Below are 12,139 nucleotides of genomic sequence, written 5' to 3'. Positions count from 1 at the left end.
CAAATTACTTCAATACCATAGGACATTCCCTCAGAAAGGATGGTTTTACCTGGTACTTTGGAAGCTGCTCCTTAGAATATTGTGAAGATCCTCCAGAAGAACTATGGGAAGAGATGCTGCTGCTGCTGCTGGTGATACTACTGCTTCCTTGACAGCACTTGGCTGACATTTTAATAGGGACATCCTCTGTTTTCTGGGTTAAGAGAGACAGGCAAAGTAAAGGAATACTAAGTATATACCAGGTTTTGTTGACACATTCTTCATTGGGAATTCCTTTGTTAAAACATTCTACTAGCTGCATTAAAAACCAGAAATTTTGGGGTTTTTTAAAAAATTTCTAATGATGACAAAAATATGGTTCCTGAGAGTATGTAATATTTTGGAAGAAGGAATGCTGAAGTAAAGGTACTAGACAAAAGGTAGTGGGTTGTATATTAAGAGTTTATTCTCCTTAAATAATTTAACTATTAATTACATTTCTTTAAAATCATCAATGAGAACCGATCTCTGTTTTGGTTATTAGAAGATTTTTAGTACTATGTAGAGTCATAATGTATGAAATTGATGAGAAGAAAGACAAAGCTTTAAATTTAAATTTTTATAAAGCAAATGCAACTAGGGAAACAAAACTATTAATCTGGCTAATAAACACAGACTGGGCTTTTGTTTTTAATGACACACCTCCTCTAATACTTCTTTAAAAGAAACAGGAAAGAAAACCATGAAGCTGAATTTGTGAAGGATGAAGTCAAAACCTGAAAGAGGAGCTACTGTGAATTACGCAGCATGTGATGAAATATAGTCTTTGAAGGTTAGGGGTAATAGACAATTGTTTACTATATATTTCATAAATAGAGTTCATTGCTAATTTTTATGACAGTGACACAAAAGTATACAGATACACCTTTATTAATTTTTACCATTTCCACCAGAATATATTACTCCCTACAGAAGGATCCTGAACCCTCCGTAAGTTGTTTCTATTCTGAGTCTTCTTTGCCTTTTTTCCCCTTGTGCAGCTTTTGCTTGGAAAAACATGAATGCACTTGCAGCTTATCTAATCTCCAATGTGACAGTCACATTGGTGGTCTAATGCAAATGCCTGCAGTCATGTGCTTGATACAAACTCATGACATTTTTGTGCTTGCCAAGGGGGTTGGGGGGGGTGAAAATGGGAAAAGAATGTAAGAAAAATGCAAAATGCGCCAGTCCATAACAGTCACTCTAGCAATGATAGCATTCAAAGTTGTACTTGGTTATTCCCAAGCATCCAGGACTCCCTCAATACCCTTTTCAGATCTAGCTGTTACTTAATATGACTTAAGCCAGAAACACAACCCCTCAGAGGACTTAAAGTGACATGAAGTCCCACCTGCCTCACAGACTGCTAGGTCCTTTGGCTGGAACACGACACTGAACAGTCTATAATTGGAGGTAGCATCCAGTACAGTGAACAAAGCACCGAATGAATTCTTCTGCAGCCTTGGGCAAGCTACATATTGAAGATTCCAGTTCTTTTTGAAAAATGGTGAGAATTTCTTTCCCTCCACTTGCCACTACCATTAGCAGCCCTAGTGATGAGATGTCTGAGTGCTCAACTAAACCATCTGTGTAAGGCCTTCAGGAAAATGGAAAATGATATGAGAAATCACGAGGTACCCATCTCCTGTCCACCAGACAAAGGGTCAAATGCTGGCTCACCTAAACTTTTGATACAAATCTACCATTAAAGCCTACAGTGAATCACCTGAGAGATTTCCCCCCTCACCCCCTGTCCACTTACCTAACAAGCCCAACAACTACTGTAATGATTAGCTACCTGGCAGAATTCCACTTTAAAGTACTGTGGAATCCACCTAGCTAAACTGCCTTTAACCAAACACTTCCTTCCTGCAGAAATGATCCTTATCAAAAGCAGGAAAACAGCCTCTTGGTCCTTATGAGACAAAGACTGTGTTATAAGCTGTTCATTTACTTAGCCACATATTTTACAAACTGCCAGAATTTGGACAGTATGGGTAGCAAGTTATTGAGCATAAAAAGAATGAGTACAAATAGGTTTATTTAATTTGTAGGCATCTGAACAAATATTGAAAAGAGACTGAAAGGTCTAAAGGTAACAACTTAGAAGTACTCTAGTCTCATATCCAAAAAGACTCAGGGAGAATCAGACTCTTCTCACCTTCAACATGTTACTTTCCCTTTCCCCTTCTGGTTCCAAGGGATCAAGAGCTGCTTTGTCCTTACTCTACCAATCCCTAGTCCCACTATGCCCTGCCCCACACCACCCCACTCTCTACAAAACAAAACAAGAAAAAGGAAATGAATAAAAGTTTCCTTGATCAGATGGGTTTAAGAAACACCCCCTCTTGCCTCTTGAAGATGATAATGAATATCGGCATATTGAAGACCTACTTGAATATAGTGAGTAAAGCTATTTAATTTTGTTTAACCCAGTGCTATGTAATATCTCTTATTATCTACAAGAAACACTGGACAGAATGATCCATTAACTTCCCTTCATATCACTTTATGAATTTTAGAGTTTTGTTTTCCCATTACATTTGATGTACAACTTGGCATCAAAATCCTACTGGATTGCAACTCACCAGCAAATTCACCTCTAGTAATACTTAGAATATACTGCTTAGCTCCTGTCATAATCACTTGCTAGCAATTTCACCTATATTTATTAATAAGCACACACATGTCTGTCAGGGGTTGGGGCAGAAGGCTTTATTTATGTTTCTTCTGAACCATAATAGCAGTGTATGCTATAGCTCAAAGAGAACATGGAAAATTAATAAATTACCAATCAGAGGTAATTAAAAGCACAAACTTTTCACAAAAAAGGTGGAAGCAAATCAGCACTACATACCTGAGCTGCCACCTCTTCAATCTTTTGAACAGCTTTAGAATCAAACAAGACTTGTCTGCCTCTTCTTTCACAGTCTTGGTAAACTATCAGGCGAATCTCATTCAGGTCAAACTCCGAACATGACCAACTGTGGATTAAAAGGGGACAAATAAGTTATGTTATTGGCAACATTTGGGGTGATCATGGACAGGTAAGTTTCTCAGCCAATGCGCCTATATGCAATGTGAAAAGGCCACAGGTGTGCAGAGACAGTGATCCCTTCAGACCTGAGGCAGCTAGTAAGCCTGGGGCAGACACCCTTATATGTGGACTCCAGTGGGCCACACAGATAGTGCCAGTTTTCATGACAAAGGTTGGGAAGACTGCTTTAAATAATAAATCACTGGAGAGAAAGCTTCTACTTCCAAAGCAAATGTGGGCACAGATGGCAGCCAGATATTGCAAGGACATGCACAGAGGGCTAAATTTGGATGCCTGGATCTCAGATGGCACACCGAAGTTAAGGGAGTACTCAAGCTTCTGCGTCATTGGGCCAGGAACCATTTGAAGCAAGTCTGTAGAGCCTTTTCCTCTTTCCCTCTCACTCAGGTCAAATTGAAAGGAATCACATATCCGAAAATGCATTATTTTCCCCTGTTATGGCTGGCTCTAATACAGGAGTTTCGACAGCCAAGTGCATCATTGTATGGCATCTGAATTGCTAACAATTAGAGTCAGCAATAAAGAGAGTATGGCTTGTTCCTAAGCAAACCAAAAGCTATTGGGATAAAACTGCTCTGAAGAAAATAAAGGTTTATTCTTGAGCAATAAATGACATCAGAGTGCGGGAACTACAGAAAAAGTAATTTAAAATGTACTGCTTTGGGTGTATTCAGTTATCAATCCATTAATTCATTCAACACAGATTTGAGTGCCTCTTATTTTCCAGGCACAGTGGCAGATGCTAGAGATTCAGCAGTTAATTAACCACACAGACTTGATCCCTGCCCTCATGTAGCTCATAGTTTAATGGGCGAATATTAGGCTAATAATCATATATAAATGTATAACAAGTTGTCAAAAGTGCAAAAAGGAAAAGTAAAGAATAGTGACAGAGTCCCAGATCTCCCAATTTAAGGGGTGAGGGACGGTGCAAGTAAGTCCCTCAGTTCTTGAAGTAACATTTAAACACAGACCTGAAGAAGTAAGAGTCAAAGAGATAAAGTGAATGAAGAACACAATAGGAGGGAGGGACAGGGTAAGGCATGGTTAGGTGTAAGATTGCCTCAGTAGAGAAAGGGGGAAAAAAGAAAGTCAGAGAGAGTGCTGTGACATGGATTGCAAAGGCAACCAGGGATCAGGCTCTAAGTGCAATGAGAAGCCAAGGAAAATAGATGGTTGATAATATCAGATCTACGCTTTTTAAAATTCAATCTGGTTGCTCTAAGCAAAATGGGGTTGAGACAGATTAAGACTGGAAGCAGCAAAACCAAATAGAATTTACAGTAAGAGTTCAGGCCCTGCAAGATGAAGGCTGGTTGACAGCAATGGTGGTGGGGGAAAGGAGACAAACTGCAGAAATTTTCAGGAGGCAGAATCAAGAAGAGTCAGTGATGGACTGGATGGGTGCTTGAGGCAAAAGGGGTGTCAAATGCTTAGATGGAGAAGTTGGAGGAGGAAGTAGGAGAGGAGTTTTGAAGGGGATAGAGGACAGACAGATAGATAGGTAAGACTAACAAAAGCAAACTGTAAAACTATGAGACAGTACAACTGAAGTGAAGTCAAAAACATCTGAATTCAAATCCAAATGCTCTAACTTCTTTCTTCTCCAATACATGGAGAATATTAATGCTGACCCCATGAAGCTGTTATATGGATTATATGTAACATATAAAGTGCTTCATACAAAGGGTGACACACAGTAAGTGCTCCAAAATGGTAATCATTACCTCAGAGGATTGTCAATGTTAGGATTCTTAAAGAAAATTGACACAGTGTCTGGTACCAAATCACAAATTGTGCAGTTTTGGTCATTTTCTTTTTTCAGGCAGTGTTAGTTAATATTGAACATGTTCTTTTAGTGTAGCAGATTTGTTTTCTTAAATCCCAGCAGCAAAAAATAAATAAATAAATAAATAAAGTTCTGGTTGTACCTTCTTTCAACAACCTGTTTTCTAAGCTATCATGCCCAGCATCCATTCCTACTAATGTTGATGACAACACAGCAAGTTTATTTTGGAAAACATTTTTCCTCTACTCTCAGTCCAGAGGTAGTCCATGTTCCAGGTCTGGCCAATGAGACATGCCCACGTGACCCAAGCTGGGCTGACAGCCAGCCCCAAACTTAGCTGCTCAGCTCATAAACGGTAACCCTGGAGTTGCTGGTGGCTATTTTTGCCATCACCAGATAAAAAGCCTGTCTGAAAATGAAGTCAACGTGGAGGAGAGCAGAGGAGAGCAATGGAATGAGACAGATTCCTGTTGGGACTGGAAGCCAGCTGTTTCTGAATGAGTGCTATTCCTGGTGTTAGTTTTCTATCACTAACAGCCAACAGTCTGATGACCATGACCCAAACCACTAAATTTTAAAATTACACAAGGTCATTAAAAGCACTCTCTGAATTGATATATTACTAAAACATAGTATACAGGTGGAAGTTATTAAAAGTAAAAAAATAAATCAACAAAGATTTATTTGCCTTATATTTTCTTGTTCAATCTATTTTGTGCCAATAATTACATTTTGCTAAAATAGTATTATAATTTACAAAGCAAGTTGTTCAATCCTTATTTTTGAGAGGGTAACACTGGTTCAGATATCAACTTAACTGAAGACAGGCTGTCTAGAAGAACTAAAATTTAATAATGATCATAATATCTTATTAAATATTTCATGTTATTTTTCAATTTAAAAAAGATGGAAATAAAAGATACAGGAGGGGAAAAGTATGTACATCTTTTCACCCAAATGCCTTAAAAGTATTTTATAAAATGAGGAAAACTCTATTATTGATATGAATACTGTCTTTCATTTAGCACCTAATTATAATTTTGACACTTACCATCTCCAATATTAGTAGTGGAAGTTACAGTTGAATAATTTGATAAAGGAAATAGAAGCAGGACAAAGGCCTTAAATAAGTATTTCAGAATAAGATAATCCTGGGATCAAATCTCAGCTCTGCCTCTCACTAGTTTTATAGCCTTGGAAAAGTCTCCTGGGTAGCACATGCAGGGCCTGTTGTGAAGATTAAAGGAGATAATCTATGGAAATTCCCAGCACACTGCCAGCTCCTTTTCTTACCATCCCTGATATACAGGACCTGAATTATCAGTAGTCACATACACATACATTCTCCTCATATTTACACGCACTTCTACATTCAACCAACAGTTATGAGCATTGACCATGGTGCCCAGTGCTTTACTAAGGACAACTCTCCATATGACTGTGGGCAATTCTCTGCATGATTCAAAGGGGTATGAAAAATGAGCCTTGGGCTTTTGCTTTAAAATAACTGACCATTTCAGAGAGATGTATTCTAATCAGAACTACCTCATTTCTACGCTTTTGTTGAAAGCAAGGAAAGAACAGTGCCCTGGCATCAGAGGACAAGGTACTATTTGTCTCCTTTACATCTACTTTATGATTTCAGGCACAAGAAAATATGACTTGTCTACCTTTTCTTACTGTAAACCTTAAACCGAATGACTTACATAGACCCTGGTTTAAAAATTCCATGATGTGGGCTGGCCAGTTAGCTCAGTTGGTTAGAGCACAGCCTTATAACACCAAGGTCATGGGTTTGGATTCCCGCACCGGCCAGCCAAAACAAACAAAATAAAAAATAAAATTCCATGATGCTAAGATTTGCCTAATTAGAACTAGAACCAGATCTTATTTCTGGAACTACTTACGAAGACTAGAAAGCAAGTAACTAAAGTCCAAATTACTTGTTCTGAAAGGCAACAAGCAATTAGTTCAAAACATTTGATGTCCAGAAAACAGAATTCTCTTTAAATATATATATAACCACGTGTCATGGTTTGAATTGTCTCCCAGATATGTTCAAGTCCTAATTCCTGTATCTGTAAATATGACTTTGTTTGAAAATAGGGTCTTTGCAGATGTAATCAAGTTAAGATGATGATATAATAAATTAACATGGGTCCTAATCCAATGACTGGTGTCCTCATAAGAAGAAAACTTGGACAAAGAGAGGGCATAATGAACAAGGGACTCACTGCAGACTGAGGGCACAGCACAAACACAAAAAGACAAATGGTACAATTCAGTCTTGGGTGCTTGGAATGTGTGTACTGCAGAAGAATCGCACAGGAAATGAGGCCGGAAAGACAGTCTAACACTTCTTGTGGGGGACCTTAAATACTATGCCAGGGAATGTATATTTTGTTCTATGAGCAGTGGTGTGTCAATTCCAAGTTTTCAAGAAAGGGAATGACATGAAGTGACTTGTTTTAGGAAGAAGACTCAAGTGTGAGAAGACTGTTTTCAGGGCAAATGCACGGGTAGTATTTGTATGTCCACAGTTTCAAGAAGTAATGGCTAACAAGGAAGTGAGTAACAGTTGTATAATTCATGGCATGGTGATTTGCTATATCTTCCAAGACCAGTTCGAGTGTGGATGTTAACTCTTCTCTCAAACTTTTATAGGAATCAGACTAAAAGTGGGCATGACAATGCCCATCTTGAAAAGCATCAACTATGTTTTCCCTCTCGTCTCTCACACAAGGAAGCAACCCTAAAAAGTAAATAAATTCACATGAAGAGTTTAAAGAGCAATCTGTGATCCAAGAATGTAAATGTTTAAAGAGTCAAGTATGACAGGGAATTTTAAATTGCCCAAGAGAAGGTAAAATGAAACAAAACAAAAACAAATGATAATGATCACAAGATCTGGCAAATATATATATTTAACAAGCAGTTCCTGCATGCCTACTGTATGCCAAGCATTCTTCCAGGCACTGAATAAAACAGTGAACAAATCATAACCCCTGCTTCTATGAAATTTACTATATTTATGATATTTTCTAGCCACTCTTAAATCTTATTCTATGTTCTTTTTTCCTGTGAACTGTCACCACTTCCATATTCTCCCCCCAAAACAGTTTCTAAATGCAAACAGCAAAGGTTTGCTCAAGAACAGCGAGCAGGCCTGAATTACTATAACCTGAAAATAAAGGAAGACTGGGGGAGGAGGAAAAGGAAAAATTATGCTTGAGATGGCAATCATAGTTCACCCTGACAACCCAAAATGTACACTATTTCCCACCCAGTAACAAGCTATTTATATCAAGAAAAAAATTATGTAAATAGATGGCAGTAACGGATTTGGAATTCATTTATCTTCTTCTAGGTTAGTACTCTCAGGAAGATGGCTAACAGGACAAGTAAAGTGCAAATTAGTTGTCTTTCTTTTCTTTGCCTATTTTGTACTCATATAGCCTTAGCTGAATGAATTTCCTGGTATAATTTCAGAGGAAATGCATAAAAATTTACCACTGAGTTGCGGTCCTGTGGTCAAGAGTATAGTAAAAAGTGCTTAAAGATGCTAATTCTCATCAGAAGCTTTAATATAATGCTAATCTAAAGATATTAATTTATTAACTGTTTCAATTAAATGTATCCCACTGTTATCTTAGCAAAAGAGATTTATATTGGATATTGATTACAATTTTTCTGTCTTTAGGAAAGTAGGTAATGAGTAAATCCTTTGTTCTTTTTGGAAAAGAAAAATTTGAAATGAATGAATGAGCATATGATGAGCAGCATGAGTGCAAAGAACACTGTAAAGTCAGTCCAAAAGCACACTCCTGTCATTATTGCCACACACTTATGAGCACCTGGCTTTACCCAAGCACCATGAAAGATACTGGGAACAGAAATTAACTGGATCCAAAATGCTTACCTCAAAATGCTTATAATCTGATATGGGAAGGCCAACATACTTGTTTAACTAAGTGAACTACATACTGTTACAGGTACTGAGATAAATGTCTATATTGCTTATGGGGACTCTAAACGATGAAGAGGTGAAGCCCACACAATGGGGGTGAGGGATGGATGCAAGTCAGAGAGAATGTGATGCTTGGGACATGGATTAGTACTCACTGGGGTAAACAGAGCTTCCAACTAGCTCTGCCACTTTCAATCCAGATGATTTTAAGAAAAGTTCTGACTTTAGTGCTCAGCTTTCTCAAAACATGTCTGCCTTATCTGTCTCACAAGGTTGTCAGGAAAAACAGAATAAGTACAAATATACTTTTAAAACTGTAGAGTGTAATTCAAAGATCAATTCAGATATATAACCCCTTAACTGGGATTCTTGGGGTCAGATGTTATGTAATACCTCCTCCAAGGTTAGAGATATAGTCAAATCCCAAAATCAAACGAAGTAATAGTTCACCAGCCCAGGTTATGGATACATGTATTGATGTTAAGCGGATTAGACAGAGATTATAAATAGCCTCACATCAGTTCAGATCAGTCCCCAAAGATTTTTCAGAAATTTTAGGATTTTGGAACTGTGGGATAAAGAATTATTGACCAATGTAATGATTACCATGTCTGAGGGAAGGACAAAATACTGCAATAAGTAACTTTCAGGTCCCCATATTTTCCTAAATATAACCAACCTTTAATAAAGATGACAGCCAAAAATTTGTGTGAGTAGGATGTCTGTAACTCTGAGAGCTTGTTTCCCCCCTCTGCCACTATAGCAATGCTATGATAGCGAAGGTCACAAATTAAAAACACTAAGTTTTTATATAATATGTTCACACAGCAGTAACAAAACATAGTATGAGTCACAATACAGACTGAGGTTTGGGTGCTATGAACAGGGAATTTCCAAATACAGAAGAAGAAAGACAAAATTTCTTCCTTCTTTTCTGAGCTCAGGGTTATGTCAGGCAAAACCGAAACAGGTGAAGTTTGTGTGTAGTACAGCACCGCAACCTACACCCCACTTAATTGCAGAACACTGCACTGGATGTCAGAATGCCTGGGTTTGGGGCAGGATCAATAGTCCCACTCACACTCCACCTCTTAGTCCAGCATTTCCTCTTCTATAAAATGATGGAATGGGACTAAAAGTACCCCTAAAGGTCTGGTCTTTCAATTCCAACACACTATAATCCCAAGTTATTTATTAAATGTGCACAGTATAATTTAGAATAGATTATCTCAGCCTGATACTAAGAGAAAAGCAAACTTAATGAATTAATTTATGTTACTGCATGGTACCCCTTAACCCTTCTAGATATACTCCATCCTTTGATAAGCATGCTTCTTAATATAAACACATCCCTAATTAATAGAACTTTCAAAAGGTGCTAACAAAATCTGAGGGGAAAAAGCACAAGTTTTTCTGAGGTAAGAAGGACCCTGTGTGGGCAGATCACTGTGCCAGCCAAGATTCTGCCCTTTGCTAGCTTTCTAGATTTTGCTGATGTTAATAATAGTTTCTTCCCTTTCTCCCCTTTAAAAATCCACAGAATCTCTATATATGACCCATTTTTTCCAAAATGGTTCTTTTAATTCTTTTCTGATATTTATACACTAGAAACTACCCATACTAAAAAGTAAAGTAAAATCACTGACCAGTAAAAGAGCTTTGCTATTCATCTCCATGCATGTATTAATTCAATATTCATTAAGCATTCTTTTATACCTTTGTCAGCATAACCAAAGCAGTCAAGACTCATTATTATATTCCTGGATTACTGAAATGTATAATTTCTTTTTGCTGCTAAAAGGTAACTTGCATCAGCATGATTTTGTATCTTTTCCTGAAGATAAGGTTTCCCCATTTCCTTTTCAGGGACACTATATACTAATAAAAGGTGAATGAATAAATTTCAAGATAAATATTCAAGATATTGCCCTACATATTAACTCTAGATCCAATTAAATTATGCAAAATAATATTTCTATTTTCCTAGAAGTTTCCAGAAGTCAAAAGAATGATTCTCTGTGTAACTTTTTCATTCACAAAATGAGAGAACCAAAATAAATATACAATTGTCACTCATCTTTGGTTGTAAAATTATCTCTAAAAGAAGTGGGTACAAGCACATATATTTTGGATCTAGCAATTCCACTTCTAAGAGTCCTGCAGATAAACTTGCACAGGTACAAAGTGTATACATAAAGGTATTCACTACATAAAGGTATTCATTGCAGCACTGTTTAGAATGACAAAGGAGTAAAAACAGTCAGCATAAGAGAGTTTAATAAACTATGGTACATCTGTATAATGGATTATTATACGAATACAACAAAGAATGAAGAAGCTCCTTATATAATTACATAATAAGCTTGAAGACGTAATTTTAATTAGAAAAAAAGAAGTACAAAATATTGTATATAGAATGCTGCTGTATACCTATAAAAAGAAAAAACTGGGGGCAGGAGACTCTGGATTTTATTATGCATGTGTAATAATATTTCTAGAAATACATACAACAAATGTGTAATGCTATTTGGAGTAGAAAGCGAGATTGTCGAAGAAGAGAAGAAAGCTAAAGTCTTTTCACAGGGAAGGGCTTTCTCTATGCTATTTAATGCACATCTATCATAACAGTATAGAGTATAGACTCTGGACCCAGGCAGCTTGGGCTCAGGTCCTACCTCTGCCTCTTTTGAGCTATGTGACTTTTGTGAGTTTCCTGATCTCTTTGTTTCTCAAAATCCTCATCTGCAAAAAGGGGATAATAGTACCTACTTCATAAGTGTTGTTTTGATAATTAAATGTAAAGTGCTTTACACAGAGTCAGGCACACAGTAAATGTGCTCTAAATATCCACCATGATTTTGTGCCTTCTGAATATTAAACCATATGACTGTACTGTCTCTCAAAAAATTAAAAATAAATAACAAAGATGGGGACTACAATAGGAATATCCTATTGTTTTTTTTAGCCAAAGAATCTATTATTGCTCTAAGACAAACAGCCTTAATTACTGTTTCCTTTAACAGGCTTCTTGGTAGCTGAAGCATGAAGCAGTGGGTGAACTCCTACAGAGAAACCACCTTAATGAATTCCAGGCATTCAGATTCAGTTTTCAAATATGCAGTTTGGCCTTAGACAATGACATTTATTGAGCTTTCTTCTCATTCACATACCACATTCTTCTGTCCTTCTTCATCCCTCGCCTTCCTCAAGGACAAGAGAAAGTTTCTCTCCAAAAAAGCAATCCCTATTCTCATTTATTGAGCCTATTTATGGTTTTCAGTTTGTTACTGCTGTTCTAGTACTG

At 37.2% G+C, this 12,139-nt stretch overlaps 1 protein-coding gene across 2 annotated transcripts in view; it reads right to left on the bottom strand.

The window, feature by feature from the left end:
• The window catches only part of FNIP2 (folliculin interacting protein 2), a 226,989-nt gene that overhangs the window by 165,121 nt on the left and 49,729 nt on the right, over positions 1-12,139 (bottom strand). For both annotated transcript variants that reach the window (XM_063107875.1, XM_063107874.1), the window contains exons 2-3: positions 2,879-3,005; positions 50-193 (exon numbers count right to left, since the gene is read on the bottom strand). In XM_063107875.1, coding sequence (XP_062963945.1) covers positions 50-193; positions 2,879-3,005 — 271 coding nt within the window. The remainder of the gene's footprint in view (positions 1-49; positions 194-2,878; positions 3,006-12,139) is intronic.

The sequence above is a fragment of the Cynocephalus volans genome, chromosome 9 (genome assembly GCF_027409185.1).
Source record: "Cynocephalus volans isolate mCynVol1 chromosome 9, mCynVol1.pri, whole genome shotgun sequence".
In the NCBI taxonomy this organism is placed as follows: Eukaryota; Metazoa; Chordata; class Mammalia; order Dermoptera; family Cynocephalidae; genus Cynocephalus; species Cynocephalus volans.
Note: the sequence above shows the minus strand (reverse complement) of the source record. Positions and strands in the feature narration are given on the sequence as shown.